Genomic DNA, 22,033 nt, shown 5'->3' with positions numbered 1-22,033 from the left:
TCCCTGACAGGCCGGCTGAATGGGCCCTCTGTTCTGCCTCTTCTCATGTAAATCGGGTCTTCAGTCTTGCAGCCATCCGTCACTGCACAGAAGGACCCTGGCAGGCCCTTTACGAGCCTCCCACTCGCATAATCCCCCCGGCCACAATCGCACGCCCAGCAGGGGGGTGAGCTGTGGTGGGGGCAGTTGGTGGGGGTTGCCATCCAGACATGGTGAAAGTGTTGGAAGGGCCACCTACACTGAAGATGCATAATCAAAACAACATCCTAGCCTGGGGGGGGTGGGATGGGTTTCGGGGGCTGTTTTGGTTTCAGTGCAGGACTGTAATGGTAGGAGAAGAGGAATGCGACTATAGAAAAAGCAGAAAGGACAGGGAAATAGCGTGGAGTGAATGAAGTGAAGGTAAATGAGACAGGAGTACATGATGCGGGAATTAGCATAGTGTTTCCCTGATGGATGGCTGAATGAGACCACGTCTTTGTGAGCAGCACATACGTGTCAAGGGACGGCGGTTGGGGGGGTAGCGATTTGGCCAAAGTGATTAAAAGTTGTTAGCATGGAATTAAAATGACATACGGGAAGGGCTGCAAACCACTGGCCAGTAACACTCTTGGACAGCCAGGCCTCTGTGCAGTGTGACAAACGCAGTTTAACTTTCTCTCGCTGCCACCTTTAACAGCTTGCCTGCCCCCCTGTGGACAGCATTCTAACAAGGTTTAGTGAAGCCAGCAACAGGAGTGGATGGACATTTACATCAGAATTCATGTAAATAAGCACTGACTGTGCACTAAGCATGCCTTTTAGAAACTTCACAGCAAAAAAGTAGTTCTTAAAAAACCTTTAACTTGTACTTTAATTTCGGGATTTCATTCTCAGCAGAGAACTATTTACTAACACGGCATGTTGGTGATGTGTTCTCTCGCGTTACTTTCCACACTTCGAAGTAAAGATGTATTAGATTATCACGTCTCCAATCTACATCTTCTATAATTAGACGATGTACAGACTAAACATGATGTGGGATAAGAAAGAAAAAAAAAATCAAACAGCATTCCTCCTGTGCCACTCCTTTAGACAAGCACATTAGAAGACAACATACCACAGCAATTTCCATCACGCAGACAACTTGTAAGTGACTTCATCACCAGACCGGTTACCAGTGTGAGCCATGAAGTCCATTGACAGACTATTGTTCTTAACTGCACTTTATTACACAAGCGTTATTTTGGAAGATTTGTACTTTAGTCAAGTAGTATTGAAATTAATTGCTTGTTCTTTCACTCATTTATAATGCTGTGAACAAGTATTTGCCCCCTCCTGATTTTCTCAATGAATGCTTATTCATCAGAGTAGATACATTTAGATCTAAAATATAACAATAAACAATGAAAATCAAACACAAAACCCACTTTTAAATTATTATTCCATTCATGTAATGAGCACAGGTATCCAACATGCAAACCACCCATGTGAAAAAGTAATCGCCCCCTTAGCCACTCAACAAATTAAATTACATTTAATTGTTAATGAGATTCAGCTGACTGAAGACAACCCTGTTGAATGTAAACCTCATTCATATTGCAGTTTACCATCAGAATGACAGAGTCACAACCACAAACATTTTTTACAAGCGCACAAGGCCGCGATCGAATGAAGTTTCTAGAACATTACCGAACGACAGTGAGAGCCATTATCTACAAATTGAGACACATTGGTGAAACTTCCCAGGACTGGGTGGCCTGCTAAAGGGGCACAAAGGTAAATCATCCAAGTAAAGGTTCCAGGAGAACACCCAAGGGCCATTCTAAGTTCAGCTGAAGTTCCTAACTCCACTGTAAGAAATGGACAGAGCAAAAGGGGCATTTATGGGAGATCAGCAAGCCGGGAAACACTGCTAACCCACAGAAACATCAATGCTCATCTCACATTTGCAAAAAATGCACATGGACAATCCCCAATTCTTTTGGGATAAAGTTCTGTGGACAGACCAGTTCCAAGTGTAACTTTTTGGACAACACACGTCCCTTTATATTTCCCATAAAGCAAGTCACGCTAGAAACATCATACCAACACTTAAATGTGGTTTTGGACCTGAATAACCTGCTATTACTGAAAAAAACTTAAGGCGAATTCTTAAGGAGATTGTCTGTTCATCTGCACAGGGACACAATCGTGTGAAGAATGAAGAAAGACAACAATCTAAAACAGAAAAGCTATTTCACATCGAAATGGCTGACAAATAAACAAAATCAATGTTTTGGAGAGGCCTTGTCAAAGTTGAATTCAATAGAGATGTTGTGGCAGGGTTTCAAACAAGCAGTTCATGTTCAAAATCCTACCAATATATCTGAATTACAGAAGTTCTGCAAAGAGGAGTGAGCTCCAACTCTCCCACAACAATGTGAAAGGCTGATATCAGATTATAGGAAATGTTGGTTGTTATTGCTGCAACAATCAGTTACACAAGTTCCTGTGCATGTTATCATTGTTTTTTATTTAAATAACCATTCAAATCCGTGTCAGCGTAAAATGAATCTTCAGTAAATCTGCAATGAGTTAGTGATGAAGATGAAGAGCAGCAGTGTAGTGAGTTAGTGATGAAGAGTAGGAGGACAGTGAGTTAGTGATGAAGATAAGCAGCAGGAATGCAGTGAGTAATGATGAAAATGAAGAGTAGGAGTGCAGTGAGTTAGAAATGTGAAGCAGCAGTGCAGTGAGTTAGTCAAATCAAATCACGTTTATTGTCACATCACATTTACACAGGTGTGAAGGTGAGTGAAAACCTTAGGTGTATAGCCCCCTTGTAGTACTTAAGTATACAAATATATAAGAAAAAAATATATATTTATACACATTAGACTAATTATATACACATAAACACAATATACACATTTTTGGACATACTTTCATATATGCAATTTGTGAGTCTGAGGTAGATCAATGAGATGCAGGGTACACAGTGGATAGCACATATATACATACATACATACATATATATTTATATATATATATAGATTTGCTAGAAATTACAGCAAGATTGGAGTGAGTCTGTTTGAGGTGTGCATGTGGTGTGGATTGTCCATGGAGATGATGATTCAGAGCTGTAGAGAAAGGCCCACTGACTGAAACACCAGCATGAAGATGAAGAGTGGGAGTGCAATGAGTTAGTGATGAAGATAAGGAGTGGGAGTGCTATGAGTTAGTGATGAACATGAAGAGTAAGAGTGCAATGAGGTAGTGATGAAGATGAAGAATAGGAGTGCAGTGAGTTAGTGATGAAGATGAAGAGCAGCAGTGCAGTGAGTTAGTGATGAAGATGAAGAGTAGGAGTGCAGTGAGTTAGTGATGAAGATGAAGAGTAGGAGTGCAGTGAGTTAGTGATGAGAAGCAGCAGTGCAGCAAGTTGCTGCAGGACAGACTGAGAGAGGAGATAACTGTTCAATGTGGTGGTTATGACCATCATATATGTACTAATTTTTTTAAACAAGGAAGATGATGGGGGTGATTGGCACATGCCAAGCACTGAAGTTACTTTCATGTTGAAAAAAATGCCCTGACGACATTTACTTGTATATACTCAAGTATGTTTAAATATAGATCCTTTTTACTTTATCTCTTAGATTTTCTGCTCTAAAATTCCAGTCTGAGTACGATTTTGGCACAGTGCCCACAGCCATTTATATTTACTATCCAAAACGGTAAGAGAACCTACTCATCTGAGTTTTATATGCAACACTGAGAAGGACATAACAGTGGTAAGTTTGACAATAACTGCCTTTCAGGGCCCTGCATGTGAGAAGCACTGTATATTTTGGACACCTAATACCAATCACCACCACTGAACAATGCTGACTTCAAATTTCTATAGAACAGTGCAGTTCACACCAAAGCACTAGTTGGCAGTTTACATCTTAATTTTAATTGAACAGAGAAAAAAAAATAAAATAAAATAAAATATTGGAATTACCCTTTTAGAAGAGTTCCTGCACACTCTTCCCACCCACTAAGTTTCATTTATTAGTGTCTGAACTCAGGACCAAGACAAAACTCCCTAGTCAAAATCAGTGGTTTCGAACACCTTTGATAAATATATTAAGTCTCATTTCAAATGAGTCAAAGAAAACATGTTTGACTTGTTAAAAAGAAATACCTTTATTTAAGAGAATTAAAATAAATACTATACAGAATCCAATGTAGAAAAGGTTTAATACACGGCTTCTGTCTGAAAAAGGTTAACAATCACATTCTTAATAAATTCATTTAAAAATAGCACTGACCAATGTAAATCCCCACATCCCCACAAGACAGGCATTTTAACAAGCAGAAAAAAGTAACATTATAATCTCTATATACTCAATCATTTTGTAGTTTGGTCCTTTCAAGACCCCTCCAATATATTTTGGTGAGGTAGGTTACTGGAGCAACTCTCCAATATGTAGGACTTAATACAGTGAATCTATACAATACGCCATGTGGTGGTAACCTGCCATCTTAATTACACTTAGCCACCTGCCCTACCAGTGAAATAAGAAATGTCTATTTAGAGGAAATGCTACTACAAAACAGCACTATACAAGTGGTTTATTTAAAAAAAAAAAAGAAAAAAAAAAAAAAAAAAAGAAAAAAGGGGGGAAAAAATCCTGATCACAACAGTTTGGTAATGACAGTTATTGATTTTTCATCCCAGCTGTGCACTAGCATTTCATACAGAGAGGGCAGGAATTTTGTTCGAGCACCATAAAAGCCTAAAACTTCAGGTTCCAACACCACCTGCCCTCCCCCTGCGCAAAACCCCACACAGCAGAGTTAATACTGGGAATACATTACGGATTCATATCTGAACACCCAGCTGAGTGAGATGGGCTCCACCAGATATAGGACTGTGCCACCGACACCCTATGTAAACATGATAACAATAAGAGACTATTAGAGCAACCATAACTTGTGGCAAAATGGCAAAACAATGTCCAATACAGCCATTTGGTGCCAAGCTCTTCAGATGACAGAAAAAAAAAACATGCCCTGCACGACTCACTTTAAAATTACAGATGGCACACCTCGTTTAAAGATCAACTTGAATGTGCAAGGCTCACTCCAATCATAAATCCTAAGAACACCAAGTTTTCAAAAATACAATGCAAATTATCATGTTTTGCTTTGAACAGCGATAGAGTAATGATCTCTGGGTGTTAGCCAGTGGAATTACAGAGCAAGGGGAGTAGGAATGAGTCCAAAAATAGGAGCTAAAGGAATGCAGAGTGAAGGAGTGGGAAGAGTTCTAGATCAAGTCAGCCACATTCATGGGCATCTCCTCCACAGTGGTGTTGTAGAAGGTCTCAATGTCCCGGAGCGTGCGCTTGTCATCTTCCGTCACCATGTTGATGGCAACGCCTTTTCTGCCAAAACGGCCACCACGCCCAATCCTAAACAAAGTACATCAATATAGAACAAATGATGAAGCCAAAGAAAAGGATGATTACATAATATTTTTATTATAAATTGTGTCATGGTACAGTGTTGAGTACTGATAGTTTTTCAACACTGAACTGCATATATCAAACACTGATCTAGAGCTTTACAGTAGGCCTGCCAACTACAGAATAGTAACCGCATAAACTGCACTGAACACAACACCCATTTACATGCTTAAATGGTTCTCTGCATGGTGAAATGATTCTCCAGACGGATGGAAAATTTATGATTCTATATGCAACCTTTTTGAAAAATGGTTCTAAACTGCACCAAAATGAATTCTGTTACAAGCTTGACATTGTAACAATAGCAGAACTTTCTGCTATATAGAACCAAACCAGAAAAACTAATGCATATTGTGTAGCTTGAAAGACTTCGTGTTATTTTTTGCCTTACTGTCCACCCCACATCAGAGCCAAAAGGAGGTACTTGCCTGTGGATATAATTCTCCCTGTTAGTAGGAAGGTCATAGTTGATCACCAAGGAAACCTGCTGCACATCAATGCCTCGAGCCTAAAGGAGGAACACACAGATTAACAAGTGTACATGAATAAGTTAACTTCTAAATTGGCTTTTCTTAAAAAAATAACTCACCAGCAGATCAGTGGTGATGAGCACACGACTAGAGCCAGAGCGAAATTCCTTCATGATCAAGTCCCTCTCCTTCTGGTCCATGTCACCATGCTGCAATCCAAGGAAAGTTAGTCTGATTAACTCAATCTTCTGCTAAGGACTTCCCAAGTTCTTTACTGTTAAGAGTCTTGTGCCCATAGCATGAAACAGTCTTACGCTCATAGCACTGAGTAGACTGGGATGAATATGGGCTATTCACAATTCTCTTCCCCTACCAGATATAGGACTTTGTGTCACTGACAGACACCACCTTGCCCAGTTGGTAAGGGTAGAAAGAGGACTGTAGCCAAGTGCTACAGAGTTGATGCTGCATTACCCCACCTGAAATTTACATAGCTAACTCACCAAAGCAGAGACTGTAAAGTCTCTAGCATGCATCTTCTCCGTCAGCCAATCCACCTTCCGGCGTGTATTGATGAAGATGACAGCCTGTGTGATGGTCAAAGTCTCGTACAGATCACACAGAGTGTCCAGCTTCCATTCCTGTCAGGGGCAAAGGGAGATGATGTATATTTTGCCATGTCATCCAACTACTGGTCAACAACTTAAGAAGGAATGAATACTGCCCCATGATAGATACAGCCAGCAACACGGTTCGGTGGTGCTATTCTGAACTTTTAATTTATAATTTAATCCTGAATTTTGTAAGTCACTTGTAGGTATAACATGTATGACCACAGTGATGAAAAGGCAGGACTGGAAAAGAAATTCAAGGTCTAGCATTGAAGACTTACTGTAAAATCATTAACAGCCATACTGGCAAGGAACAGCCACAAGATGGTGCTATTTACAGCCTTAGACACTGATCACGAAGACAGACGTATTGGCTTGATGACAGTGGCTACCAGAACACTGGCCAGCAACTAAGTACTTCAGAAAGATTTGGCATCAGCTGACACTCATTATTACAACACAGCATCAATCCTATTCACACTAACCAGCTGTCAGCCAGCTACTGGTTTGAAACCATGTTCAGAGTACTTAGCTAGACATCCAGAGAGTAAAAGTCACGCAGACAAGTAAAAGGAGAAATGCTCTCTCACCTCCTTCTCCACATTAATGTAGAACTGACGAATACCCTCCAGGGTCAGCTCCTCTTTCTTGACCAAGATCCTCACAGGTTCCCGCATAAACTTGGAGGTGACATCAAGCACCTCCTGGGGCATGGTGGCTGACAGGAGAATGACCTGTAGGAAGATAGATGTCCAAGACAGTGCTTTTACTGCAACTGCATCAGCTTGACCAGTTGTTCTCAAACCAGTCCTCATGTCCCCAGTCCACATTTTTGCTCCTACCAATCAGAGGAATAGAGTAAAAATGTGGACTGTTGAGAATCACTGCTCTACAACATTCAAGACATTATATTGTACATGTCTACTGCTTTATAGTTGTGCTGAGGTACAGGGAAACCCATCACTGTGGAGAGCAGCAAGAATTCTCTACCAAAGAACTTGATTCCTTCCACAGCACAGAAAGCTGGGGGGAGAGGGAACTTTGGCCAAGACTGTTATGCTTCCAATTACTGGATTTCTTATGTATTGTGACTAGTTTACGTGAATTAATAAACCATCTGGGGTGCGAGGCGTTAGTACACCCACTTGCAAGAGTAGGAAAAGCTTTACCTGAATCTCAGAAGACAGCTTCTGGAAAATCTCATAGATTTGATCCTTGAATCCTCGGCTCAACATCTCATCAGCCTCATCCAGCACAAACACCTTTATGTTTCGGGGAGCTGATAAAGAAAATGGTACATAAAACAAACCAACATGTTTACACCTTCAAAATTCATGCCAAGTAGTATACTAAAGGAATGTACTATCAATACTGAACTTAGAGTATTGTGCGGTTCAACTAAAGAAATAGACTCATAGGTTTTACACAGTGCTAAATGTGTATTATGAACAAGGGGCAAAGCTGCATTCAGGTCAGTGAGGTCTGATCATGCCTACAGAGACCTGTGGCCCTGAGCGCACACCCAGCAGAACACTGGGGAGTGGCCAGGGAGCACAGGGCACTCTGGAGTCAGTTGACACGCATGGGGATCATCATTACAGCATTTAAGTCCTACAACACCTGTCACAATGTTAAAAGATCACATTGGTGCTTACAGAGATACCGTCGGTTGAGCATATCAAAGACCCGCCCAGGGGTTCCCACCACGATGTGTGGCACATCTGCCTGCAGCTTCTGTACTTCATTACGGACATTAGTCCCACCGATACAGGCATGGCAGGTGGCGCCCATGTAGTCTCCAAGAGCCAGGACCACCTTCTGGATCTAAGATGGAGCAGAGAGATAAGTCATAGGTTAAACAATAGAGCCTGCTTTTCTGAACAAGTCAAATTTTAACCCACAAGGTGTTTCCAGAGAAACAGTTTAGTCAACACTGAATCAGCAAGTTGAGTAAACCTTCAACACTATGTCTTGTAAAATTTCATATCCCAGTTCAGTGATGAGTAACACTGAAAATGCAACCACAGAATGAAACAACCTTCAACTCATCACACTGAGTAGACCGGGATGAACATGGGCTGCGTTTCCTATTCCCCTATGAAATACAGGACTACGTGCCACTGAGACACTAACTTGCCCAGTTGGTAAGGGAATTAATACAGCTATTACAAACCCAAAGCTACACATGTAACTATTCTTGACAATCATGTCTCTCTGCACATCCTTTGCTGCTGCTGTGTGTGTGTGTGTGTGTGTGTGTGTGTGTGTGTGTGTGTGTGTGTGTGTGTATGTATATCTCTGGAACAGAACATGTAGTGGATCTTACTTGTTGGGCTAGCTCTCTGGTGGGGGCCAGGACCATAGCCTGCGTTGCTTTCATCTCAATGTCAATCTGCTGCAGGATTGAGATGGCAAAGGTGGCAGTCTTCCCCGTGCCAGACTGAGCCTGTGCAATGACATCATATCCTACAAACAAAGGGTTAAAATTATTGGGACATTCTACCAGATCAAACCCGACAGGCGTCCCAAAATAAAAGATCCAGAAACAGTGCATCAACTGTGCCCATAGCATGAAACAGTCTTGTGCTCATGGTGCTGAGTAGACTGGGATGAATATGGGCTGCATTTGCTTTTCCCCTACCAGATATAGGAATCTGCCACTAGCAGGCACCACCTTGCCCAGTTGGTAAGGGTGGCAGAATGGCACTACTCTGATGAGAGCTCAAAGCCCAAGACTAGAGCTCAAATCGTGAAGGTGTGCCCCATTAACATTGTGAAACAGTGCATCAGCTACGCTGTGTTAAATACCACAATTAATCAACTGGGAAAAAAAAAGGAATGAACCTTTCCAAACAAAGTACAGGTGAATACAGCAGATCAAAAAAGAGAAAAGATACATACCCCTGATACAAGGGAGAATGGCCCTCTGTTGAATAGCAGAAGGTTTCTCAAAACCATAGGCATAGATTCCTCTGAGAAGATTCTCACGGAGGTTCATGTCATCAAAACTATCAACAACTTCCTTCCAGTTGCCCTGCGGAGCACAGTAAGTGTTAAGGTCATCCTCTTGCTAGAGGTTTCTTATAAATAGTTGCACAATACTTGGACAGAAGACAAACATTACAGTGAGCACCGACAGACAGAAGACTCATGACAACGTGTTTCAACATCAAAACACCCACCTCAATGATTCCATCTGGCTCCATGCCCTCGGGGCCATTGTCTCTAGGTCTGAAAGGACATTAACCCATCATTAGTGCAGAACCTTGTGATGGCTAACAAAGAGAGACCCAGTTTCTACACATTTCAAACCCTGAAGGACAATTGTGAGGAATTCCTTTTAAAACTAATTTTTAACGCATTTTCAGCCATTCGTCTACACAAGCTCAACAATGTGTCAATAGTAAAAAAATATATGTATATAAAATAAGGTATTCGTGTTGTCAGTGGATTAGAGCGCATCAAAAAGATGTGGCCATAAGAATTAAGATGGAGGGGAGCGGACACAGCCAGACACGTCGCAGTTTTCTGTGAAAAAGGCTTTGGAGGGCGCCATCTTTGCCCTCGCGTTTTAGGGAGTCTAGCTGGGCGAGGACATCGATTAAACCACACTCAGACACGAGAGACCGACAGAGACGGCGATAAGGACATCAGATAAAGGACACATAAAAAACCTTTAAACATGAAGGAAGGTGTATAAACCAAGTTATTAACTTAGCTAACCCGGAGATAACCATCTAGCTAGCTAGATTAGCTCGCTAATCAGGCGACAACCGTTTGAAAACGGGGATTAATGTGACTAATGAGCAGCTGGACTCGGAGCCGAACAGCATTTTGGGGATGTTTTAAATCTACCGTTACTCCGGTCTCTACTAACCCCGCTGCAGGCCAGGCCGGCTGTGGCCTACCGCTCCACAGCGGATCTCTCCATTGTCCAGACCGCAGGCCATGTGCTCCGCTCGGTCTCCTCGACACGGCTTCACACACGGCCACAAATACCGCTCACCGACGACAAATTCAGACTGTTCGGATATTTCTAAAGTGCAATCTGGTGTATTAAAGCTATAAACTGAAAACGAGCGGTGTTTTAAAGCACTGCGGAACAGAGGAAGCAGCAGCGCCATGTGCGGCCCGAGAGCCGGCAACCAGCTAACCAGCGCTACTGCGGCTAACAGCTAACGACCTCAGTCACGTTGTTTCACAGGAGCCGGCAAATCTTAACAGATCGCCAGGAAAAGAGACAAAAACACAATCCACGCGTGTCTGAACGCTCGATATTGGACTAAATACACGGAAACTAGCCTGTTCACTTCATTTAAAGCGGACCTCCTTTGACTTCTTATATACGACCAAGACCGTTTTAACGAGCCACGCCGTTTCAGACAGCCCGACTTAGTCTTTTAGTGAAGGATTAACGTTGTAGCTACGGGCTAGAAACGTTCCCGAAACCGCACTGGTAACTAACCATACACATATACACCACATGATCGCTTTAATGTTACCCGTAAAGCCTTATTAGCCCTCATGCTACGGTAAGCTTCACTTACCTGTCCTCATGTTCAGCCGACATTATCACAAAGAACAGCACAACGGCGGAAATGTGCTAAATACGCCGAAGCGAAGCGGACTGGGCGCTTTTGATTGGTCAGGAGTCCCATCGATCAAACACAAGGCTCGCCATTCTGACACCTCATAGGCTGAAGCAAACACGTCACTACGCAAAGACACCGCCCGCCTTACGTTTGACGTCAGGACAGTGTTAGTCACATGCGCAGTAAATCAAAACCTCGCTCGTTTCATAACTGTAATATGGTTTTATAAAGTACTTATAGAACTCCATAATTATATCAGTTATTCTGAGTAAATCAGAACCCCAATGTTTCCTTGTACCCAAATATTATGATATATAATGATGAGTTTCAGAATTTATGTGAATACTGTTTCATATAGTTTCTCAAGCCACATCATCATCTATATTAATATAACTGAGATCATCAGAATTTAATATCAAAAGGGAAAACCTATGTTCAGGCACTCTGACCAACTTGTAATTATTTGTCAGGTCATGGCAAAACGTTAATGCACCACTCATACTTTGCGATAATGATACTTCAACAAGCCTCTGTTGAAATGGCAAACCACTATAATAAAAAGTATAAAACACATTTGTGGCAGATTGTACTAAAGGAAATGTAAGCATTAAAACAAGATACATAAAAGGATTTTGACAGGTGAGAACATTGTGGCTGTTTGTGTGAGAATGACACTACCAGCCAGGAACATGTATTAAAGGACACAAACTTACACTGTGCCACTTTCCCGTTACATTGTTAAAGAATCCATTAAGAGATCATGCCAAATTATTACCAGAGAAGACTGAAGAAGCAGCAACCAAAAAAATAACTGAACATGTTCGGCCGACAGAATAACTACGTTGCCAACAGTTATCTGACCAAACCCACTCATCGGTTTTCATAAGGCATGATTTATTGAAAAATAAGAGTGAAACATGATTACGCTTGCACATTTGAGTAACATGACACTTCCCACGCTTAATAAAAGCATTAACACCTTTACAGATGGAGAGAAAAATCATAGAAAAACACTGTGGAAGCCAAGAGTTCAAAATGGCTCCCATCAAAATGCCACATTTCAATAAAGTAGCCGTTAGAAAAGACATTGGCCTCTGACAAACACAAGAAAGTAACACTGATACAAAACAAAAATGAAAAAGTGGGTTTGAAAACGCAATGTCCAGCAATGTCCTGTCTTTGCACAGATGGGAGTTTCCACATGTTTTTTCAACCATCCACTTTTTGCACTGCCATTAGGTATCACAGTGAGAGCTTGCAGTGACAAAGCTCTTTGTACATGAGTCTCCTCAGTCTAGGCATGTCCTGCTGACTGAAGCTAAAGGGCAGTCCCAATGCCAGACACTTGCAGTACTACAACAAAAAAAAGACAGATTAAAAGAGTGGGTTAATTATACTGAACAAAAATATAAATGCAACACTTTTTACTGAAATCCTGCAAAAAAACAGGGTAAGTCCTGAAACAGAATTCTCACATTAGTATCTGGTGTGACGACCATTTGCCTGTAGCAATGTGACATGTCTAGGAAAAACATCCTGGGTTTGCAAAATGGGAGCAAAAGCAAGTGTTGCATTTATGATTTTGGTCAGTATATTATTAGTCAGTGTAGTTATTCTCCTGGTTGTATTTATTACTGTTTTATTCTTTGATGTATTAGAACCTTCAATCATTCTTTTAGGAGTGACATTAATAACTGTGCAAAATCATACATGTCCCAATAGCAAAAACTGGCTCACCTGAAGGACAAATGCCCCGCAGTCACTGTCATTATTCTGCCTCCCTACATTCTGAAACACAAATACAACCTCTGTTAGTTTACAAACACAAACCTTCAGAAAGTCAATACATTTAAATAACCTCTACAAACTGACTTATGAAATTTACATTATCATCAGGGGTGGTCATAAAAGGCATAGGGGCTTCTTGTGGCTAGACTATCCAGACACCCCTTCTAATTAGTGAATTCATCTACTTCTAGGCGCACCAACTGCACACATACAGTTTGTATAATCTCCATAGATAAGCACGGCCAATGCTGAGCGTCACCTACAGGATATAAAGCACCCAGCATTTTGCTGTGGAGCACTGGACCTGCATTCTTTGGAGTGATGTAGTGCCACCCAATACCTCTACGATGAGTTAGAGTGATGTCTGTTATCCAGAACTAATCATCCAACATCAGTACCTGACCTCACTAAGGGTCTTGTGGATGAATGCAATCAAATCCTCACAGCAATGTTCCAACATCTACTGTACAATCTTCCCAGAAGAGCAGAGGTTGTTCAAGCAAGCTCCCTATAAACATCCCTCATTTCAGAAGAAAAGTGGGATGAGCATGTGTTTACAAACGTCTGGACATTTAGTGAGTTAACATTATAGTGGGGTGGATACAGGCTAGCAACTAGGAACAGTTGAGCCTTACATATTCTTCTCTATGGACAAAGGAAAATGCTTAAGTGCCAAACTTTCTAGTAACACGTAAAAATTGTTAAAAAACTGTTAAAAAAATAACACCATTGTAAAAGTAAATGTTTCCTATACAACAATAACGACTTTGCACAGACACAGCATTCAGCACGCTCAGAATTCTATTAGCTGACCTGACACACAGTACACAAACTGCTTTATACAAAAATAAACACAAAGCAGCTTAAGTACAGTCCATCCATAATTTCCTTAAGTCGCAATTTGTGGTCAGTGGTCAAGTCTTAAATGACTGACTCACCATTTTGAAAAAGCCTCTCCACCCTGTGAGGAAATCCCTCTGCTGCTTTATGATAGCTTCTGCCTGGAGGTACTTAAAAATGTGCTGCAAGGAGAAAGGGAGAAAGAAGTTGGTTTTTTAGAGGACTGTAGTTTTGAACCACATGCAAGTTAAAGGCCAATTTATTCTAAATACATGAGGTTGGGAGAAAACCAATACATTTCTGATATACGTAACCACAAGACGTTCTGACCTTGGGACAACGACGGTTTAGAGTTCGTTGGGAGTCAAAGTATGTGATGGAACGCTGCTTGATGTCCACTGATACTAGTGACCAATGCACTTCCAGATGAATGGGAATCAAGAGTAGGTCCTTGCTGAAGATGTCAACCTGAATCAGAATGTGCAGAGAAGCTGGATGAATGATACATACACACACAAGCATGAGATGGTGATCAAATTGAAGTTCACACATTTGTTCACAAGGACTTCAGCCTGTATCTTCAAAAAAAGGCAAACTTTGAAAATAAATGCCCCAATACTTGTTCAGTCCCTCATGAAGCTCATTGATATACTAGCTGGATCAACTCAAATCATTTTCTAACATTCATAGCTCGCTCTATGTGAACAGTCCTATGGGCGGTGAGATTAGAGGAAAAGTCTTACATTTTTTGTCCACCGTTTCACACCATCATAACCTTTAGTTCTCAGCTTGTCATAAAAGAAGCTGTTGAAGAAGTGAACCTAGGACACGTGGATTAACACACATTTAGACCATTACATTACATTCATACATTATATTAATACTGATATTACATTCACACTGAAAGCTAGCCTTAAAGCCAGAAGTAATCTTCATATCACCTTGTCAGGCACTGAATCCATTACAAGGTCTCCATACATGTTCATGACCTGCGGAGAGAGAGAGATAAATAAATACACAATAGATATCAGGTAGGACTGAGAAGGAGAAGGATTGTACAGGAGTTCACAGTAATACACAATACTACACCAACTGATTAATTAGAATGTACTATACTTTACCTGGTCATTGAGCCAGTTCTGTCCATACAGGGTGCTAAGATCATCCATAGTGAGGACATGACGCTTGTAGTTTACACTGAACCCTCGTAACATGCTTGTTCCTGGCGACCGCTGGTAGGACTGGATTATCTGCTGCACTTCTGCCTTCCTGAAAGACCCAATCACAAAACCATTTTTGTAAAACGTATGTGCAAAAACAGAGCAGAGGGTGAAATAAAACTGTAACATTAAATTCTAATTCACTAAATATATCTGTATGTTAGTATGTGTATTTGTTATGAGTGCAACTTTTCACTACTGATCACAGCAAGAACAAACTTCAACGTAACACACTAAATAAACAAGTACACAAGACTATTTAACATATATTCTAAAGAACATACCTGTGAGGCTGGGAGAAATTCTCATTGAAAATCTCTTGCAGTTGCTCTACAATGTCATCAGCATGTATAGGGATTAGACTGCCATACTTATGGAGAGACTCGTCCAAAATGCCTGAAAGATAAACAAATGTTTACTGAACTGTTACTTTGTGTAGGTAAGCTGTAACATCAGGGCCTCATGCAAGAATTTATAATGCTTTTCTGGTCCAAGTGAAATTTATATAAAATACATATAAAATATGAAATAGATATCAAATTAAGTTTATAGACTTATAATTATAAAATGTTTCCACATTTTGGTTCTTGCATGCAGAGTCTAAAGTGTAACTTTTCAAATCTGGGAAGTGCACCAAGTCAACTTTTTTCAGTGACAGGGCTATAACCTAGCTGCAACTTAGTTCTTCTGAAACATCTATTCTGAAAATTTCTGGGGCTTTAAAAAGGAATGGTTTGGCAAAAATCCAAATTACATAATTTTCCATTTACTCCAAATGCAGTTGGTCAGCTAAGACATGTTTGATGCTCAAATTTTACTTCTTGTTGATGTGGTTTGGGAGACAGTGTTACTTACTGTGAACAAAACTTCAACATTTACCTGAACACTGAAGGCAGCCGTTTTACACAACAGATGCTGTGCCTAATTACTGCACATAACCTGCTCCTTGTCTGCACAAGGTCATGCAGATATATGGATGCTGCAGAGTAGCTATTTCTGTCATTTTTTTTATTAATAAATGTTTAATTTTGACTTCTCACACTGCAGATGTACAGATAAAAGCAATCTAGCATCCTAAACCTGCATACTGTGTGCGCGTGTGAAGGGCTGTCTGATTCTACAAAAAGGTGAGATTTGAAGTGAAATCTGGTACAAAACTGTTTAAAAGCAGCCCGCAGCATTTAGCGACGCAATAACATTTTGTTCATAAATCATGCTGTGATCTAAACCACAAGTCTGCATGACCTTAATGAAGACCTGAGTCTGGATTCACAAAGCTTCTCAGAATAGGAGTTCTGATCCAAGATCAGATTCCTCTCCTATTTTCCATGACTTCACTGAAGGCAGATCCTAGACCAGCAATTACATGCTGAGAAGCTTCATACCTTGGATGCGCTTTGAGAGAAGTTTTGGGGATGAATTTACGGAAAAGATTTACATGACTATTGACGTCTAGTGTTTGTTAGCCTTGTAGCACCAGTTCTAAACTAAAGAAACAAAATACGGACACCAAACATGCCTTGGCAGATTGACTATATCTGGGGAAACTGGACAAACTTTGGGTATATCTGACTTTCTGCCAAACCATTCCTTTAACTACAGGTAAGAGTCTATAGAAGCGGTTACCTTGGACACAGGACACATGCTCTTCAGTGAGGGCCACCTCCACCTTCTGCTTGGTCGGTTTCTCAAGCATTGAGGAAAAATTCCACCCTTCAGTTTTCCCAGCACAGATTGCTGAGCTGGACTGTGAAATGCCATGATAACCGTTCAAGTCACCAAACGGAGCTTCTGAGGTCAAAAGAGAGTACATGAGGATTTCATGAGGATATCAAATGTGACAAAGTGAACAATGTCATCTGCTTACAATTTTCTATCAAAGTCCCCTGTTGACCACTACTGTGCTTCCATAAATGATAACACTCATAAAAACAGGGAGCTCAAAAAACGGTTCTTTGGAGTGATACGATGGAAAAAGCACTTTTAGTTCCCTAAATAACCCTAGTGGAATTGATCACATGATGTTAAGACATGCAAGACCGATTTCCTACAGCAGTACATTTAAGCCAATAACCAGTTTATTACCGTTAATTTTAAGCGAGTTACTGGTTCAGTCAACCCTGGCAAGTCTTACCTGTCTCATTTCTAGGTGCGTTCTGAACTACTAATCTTGAGCTGCTTGGGCCAGGATCCCGTCTCTGCCTGCTTGCATAAAGACTATACTGGCGCCACCGCCTCGCCCGCCTGTGCCCGAGCGTGCCCACCCACTGTGCACGCTGCCGCCATGTCTTCCAGTTGTGTGCGAGCCGGAAGCGCAGCCCCATGCAGGCACGAAGCCTCTTCCATCGCTTTAGCCTCTGCTGCCTGAGCCCTCGAAGACGAACCCGTAGAGGGCTCTCAGGTAAGTCTCTGGCTTCAAGTTTGGCCTGCTCCTTATCTGACAGAGACAGGTTCTGGCATTGCTGTTCTCGTAACTGTGATTCATGTGGGGCATGCCAGTCCTCTACTCCTTCCTCCTCTTCTAACGGCGCACATTCAGAATTGATCTCTTCACCTTCATCCATCTGTTCATCTTCTATTTCCTCATCCTCCTCTTCCTCCACTTCGTCTTCATCATCTATTTCGTCTGGCTCAATGTACTCTCCAGTCCAGACCTGCTCCTTCTGGCTCAGTTTTAAGTGCATGGGGCTTTGAGTATTGTGAGGAGAATCAGGGCTCAACAGATGCCCTCTTGCCATTCCTCCAGGAGTGCCCTCGTGGCTCACAGTCAGCGAGAGCTCGCCCTGCCAGCGGTTATGAGCCAGGCTTGCCCCGCTGTCTCTCATGGTCCACGGGCACCCTGCTACCTGCGCCAGCTCGCCGTCTGGAAAAGCACACATGATCATGAGATGTACATGTTTTATACTAAGAGCCTTTAGTGCTTCAGTTCTGGTTCTGGAGGGCTGTGTCCAACACAGTTTTCTGATTTCCCTTCTTCAATACAACTGATAAATCCGATCAGGAGAATAAGATGCGTTTGAGCAAGGAAATCACCAAACTGTGCTGGAAACTGGCCCGAAATTGCTGAACCCTGCTGTAGTGATTTTTCTTTTAAACCAAAACATCAGTGGTTCCAGATAGGAAACTGGACTCCCAGATGTGTGCAGAGTAATAAACAAGCAGTTAAGAGGGATTTTGCTATTTGAAGCAAATTCAAGCAAAACATGATCATTACATCAACATTAGTTATATGTAAAATATGTGGAAATTTCCAGGAACCATTTGTTTTAAAAAAAACAGCTCTTCATTTCGGAACAAACCAGAGCAAAGTTTCAGAATGATGATTATTAAAAACACACAACGCATATGTATCTTTATCACTGATCTCGACATAAATATAGCTAATCAAAATTAATCGGAGTATTCTGTGATAAAACACAACGTTGCCAGCTGAATACAAATTTTACCCGTACAAATTTCAACAAGTTGAATATTTTAAAGCGGGTGGTGTGGAAAATACAACTGTGGCTCTCTGCACAAACAAAACCCCTCAGCTAAGCTAGCACCGCACCGAAAATCACTCCCGTTTTCCCAACCAGCTAACGTAGCATTTAGCCACAGCGAGCAGCATGTTTATAAACACAGCCTGCTACCTCTGTCTCTACCCGTTAAGATATCTCTTATTTTCGGTTCTTGTCCGTTTGTCGTGCATGTCACAGTACTGTAGAGACTGCTGACACGATCCACGTTAGAATTCAATTTGCTGTGTGATGTTAATAAAGCGTGCAAATTAGCCAGCTAGACAGGTTAGCTATCTGAACACACTCTGGTTAGCACGCCGTGCCGTCTCTCGTTTTCTACATTTATGTCGACAAAACACTCACCGTCCGCCTGCAGCTTTATATCAGTTTCAGTGGACAGAGGGTCTGTAGACGGTTTACTGAGTGTTTAAGGGATTTTGCACATTTGGCAGCTCGAAGATTCCAACCCTAATCAATGAGCTCCGTCGCTTTCTTTCGGCGAAGGCATGACGCCTCTGCTGTCGGCGTCAGCACAACTCCCGCGGCCGGAGCAGAAAAGCGGCTGCGCTCCAATCTGCGGCCTAGTGAGCTAACTAGAGCGCTTAGGGGGCGTGTTCCAAACCGCTAGAATTAAAGGCGGAGTCGCTGATTTTTTTTTTCAAGTCAGTTGTTAATACAATATACGCTCAAAGGAAGAGTTCTGTGAACAGGAGAAAATACTAATGAAGTGGGCCGCAGTCTGTCAGTCACTCAGGACAGGAAGATGTATCTACTTCATTACACTCATGAACATAATTGAAAAGGAAACATATGAACGACCTAGTGCAAAGATGATAGTGAACATCGGTGTAGCAGCACTGGAGAGAACGGTTATGAAGGAGGAGAACTGGTTGAAATATGAATGGGAAAGCTCGTAACACTCAACATGGCGTCTAGAAGCCCCAGAACAACCAGAAAAAATATATGTTTTTTGTGTATTACTGAGCCAAAGGCTACAAATTATTTATGAGGTCTTTTGTCAGATTTAGCCAGTGATTTCAAATATGTTATTGAAACAGTAATTTGACAAGGAATTTCAAGAATGTTCGTCCCTCTCCATTCAAGGAGAGAGGAGTCTGGTCTAGTATGGCTGGAAATAACTGCCTGGTGGCGTTGCAAAGATGGCCACTGAGCGAACACATTTTCTTATAAGGACTTCGGCTTAACCCTCAGAGACCCAGGAATTGATTTTTTGAAGAAATAAGTTTTTTCCCAGTTTGAAACTGTTTTTCAGAGGTTCCTAATCATAAAAAAATATATTTTACATCTTTTTATTTTGAGGTGGATTTTGGGGGAATGTTGCAAATGTTACAAAATTTTCTCTCTGTGATTTTAGCAAAGTTTAATTTTATCTTATTTTAATGAGTCTACAACACACAAATATGTTATTTTATTTCTAAACAGTAAATTACTTCATGAGTTCATTTACTGCATTTTTATTTTATTTTATTGCTCTCCTTGAGGACCACTTGTATAGAGTTTATATACTGTAAATATATTATGGACGCCCGCACAAAACCTTGTTGTTTCTTGAATTCCCTGCCACCAAATAGCTGATCCAGATCATAAAGGGTTTGATAATTAGCTGATGTGCTGACTCAGGTGTTTTAGAGTGAAAATGCACAAGGCAGGGGGTCTGGAACATCAGAATCGAGCCCTTTGATTATAATGGAGACAAAGGGGTGTGAATGGTGCTAAAAATGGTGAACATTAAGGCCTTTACAAAAATGACTTCAAATTTGTTTATGTACATCTCTTATTTATTGTATTTTTTATCGTTAAACATGTTAGAATGAAATAAAAATATCACTGTTCAGATACGTAATTGGAAGATAGATTTGCTCCAGAACACACTGGAGGAGTGTCAACAGAAGGTAAACATGTTGATTGACTTGGCACTCAAATTCAGAATTTTTTTTTCACAAATGGTGCTATTACATAGTTTATACTGTATAATAATAATACTGTTCAGACATTAAACTAGTGACCATTGCTTTTACTCTGTAACTGAGCATTTACTGAGCAAAATATAACCATATTTTGCTTGACTTATTTATAATTTGCATAAATGTATATCTGCTTTGTCAGTGTTTATGTTGGAGATATATGAATATTTGCTTGCACTCTTTTCTCTCTTTCTCTCTTACTCTCTGTCTCTCTCTCTCTCACACACACACACTCACCATCCTCAACAAGACTGTTGAGTTCTTCAAGTTCCGGGAATGACAATCACCTCCATCACACTGGATCTGCAGAAAAGACCACTGGTATCAACCTACCAACCCACCCTGCTTGATTCGCACATTTCACACCCTTCACACCCAGGTCATCGCCTGTTTCAGCACTTCCTTCAGACAGGAGCTTCAGACAAACAACCAGACTCCAGAAAAGTTTCTTCCCTCACATCAGTACACTTCTCAACAGTTGTTTCACACAGTTTCATAGCATTGGGCCTCATTTGCCAATATCTTCCGAAGTTTGTTCTAAATTTTGGTCTTGAAAAAGAGTTCTATGAAAAAGTCTATGTCAGATTCATGATGTGTTCTTAAACCACAGAACTGTTCGCACCTTTGTGCTTTTGATTGTGTGTAGAACAAATCCAAAATAAGAAAACAATGGTGAATGTGTGTGAATACTGTGTAAGTGGATTTTAAGAAGAAATTTCTTCTTAAGAATGGTTGGGGAATGAGGCCCATTGGTGTGTTACTTGACACAGTGTTTTCGCACTTAATTCTTCTTATTTTATTGTATATTGTTGTACTTCTATTGTCAGTTTCACACATTTCAGTTACCCTGTAAACATGAGCTACTAACCAAAGACAAATTCCTTGCATGTGCAGTCATACTTGGCCAATAAAACCCAATTCTGATTCAGACTCTGTAGCAGGACTTGCCTAGTTAGAAGACATATCGAAACTCTGAGATGACTTATTTCTCTGCTGGAGATAATGTGGTTAACCTCTAGTCCTAATTTTCTATTCTCATCAGTCAAGATTCAACAATGTTGTGGACAAATCATGCCAAAGTAGCTGCTTACAAAAGAACCATTCCTTTAGATTACTTGATTACTGACTCAGTAATAACTAAACAGGAAGTCCTGTTTGATAGTTAATGAGGGAACATTTTTGGCTCATGCATGTTATTAAGAAAGTGTATTATGGAAGGTAGCACATGAGATGGCAAAAATACTCAAAGAGAACAACACTGAACCTAAGAATACTTCAGCCGAATGTCAAAGCACTGAAGCTAATCAAAAATGGATCTTGCAGAGTAGCTTCTGAAGGAAGCATCTTCCGCTGATGTTCATCTCAAACACACCTACTAAACCTGGCAATTAACACATGAGTTGAATCAGGTGTATTTGAGCAGGGAGATCACTGAACTGTGTTGGATGTCAGCCCTCCAAGACTGAATCTCTGAAATAAAAGCTTAAAGGGGCTTATTTATATGAAAAGAGGCAACAAAAGATGTAGAAGTGTGAGACATGCTGGGTTTT

General features: G+C 41.0%; 2 protein-coding genes and 1 non-coding gene across 3 annotated transcripts; all 3 read right to left on the bottom strand.

Moving 5' to 3' along the window:
* Positions 1 to 4,127: 4,127 nt before the first annotated feature.
* eif4a1a (eukaryotic translation initiation factor 4A1A) lies at positions 4,128 to 11,184 on the bottom strand. The gene is made up of 11 exons (XM_036596538.1): positions 11,106 to 11,184; positions 9,741 to 9,789; positions 9,460 to 9,592; positions 8,885 to 9,024; positions 8,214 to 8,382; positions 7,728 to 7,837; positions 7,149 to 7,292; positions 6,451 to 6,588; positions 6,067 to 6,156; positions 5,906 to 5,985; positions 4,128 to 5,423 (listed from the first exon to the last, which is right to left on the bottom strand). Exons 1-11 carry the CDS (start codon positions 11,126 to 11,128, stop codon positions 5,279 to 5,281), a joined length of 1,221 nt encoding a protein of 406 aa, XP_036452431.1. The 5' UTR covers positions 11,129 to 11,184; the 3' UTR covers positions 4,128 to 5,278.
* On the bottom strand, positions 8,022 to 8,160 carry LOC118826808. The gene has a single exon (XR_005008810.1). It is a non-coding gene; the product is annotated as a small nucleolar RNA SNORD10 (small nucleolar RNA).
* An 839-nt stretch (positions 11,185 to 12,023) lies between the features above and the next one.
* On the bottom strand, positions 12,024 to 19,052 carry senp3b (SUMO specific peptidase 3b). Its single transcript, XM_036597562.1, has 11 exons — positions 18,862 to 19,052; positions 17,133 to 17,861; positions 16,625 to 16,789; positions 15,283 to 15,394; positions 14,900 to 15,047; positions 14,720 to 14,767; positions 14,522 to 14,599; positions 14,109 to 14,246; positions 13,877 to 13,960; positions 12,888 to 12,938; positions 12,024 to 12,503 (listed from the first exon to the last, which is right to left on the bottom strand). Exons 2-11 carry the CDS (start codon positions 17,821 to 17,823, stop codon positions 12,393 to 12,395), a joined length of 1,626 nt encoding a protein of 541 aa, XP_036453455.1. The 5' UTR covers positions 17,824 to 17,861; positions 18,862 to 19,052; the 3' UTR covers positions 12,024 to 12,392.
* Between the last annotated feature and the right edge of the window lie 2,981 nt (positions 19,053 to 22,033).

Source organism: Colossoma macropomum, unplaced genomic scaffold, assembly GCF_904425465.1.
Source record: "Colossoma macropomum unplaced genomic scaffold, Colossoma_macropomum, whole genome shotgun sequence".
Classification (NCBI taxonomy): domain Eukaryota; kingdom Metazoa; phylum Chordata; class Actinopteri; order Characiformes; family Serrasalmidae; genus Colossoma; species Colossoma macropomum.
This window is presented reverse-complemented; position numbering and strand designations above follow the sequence as displayed.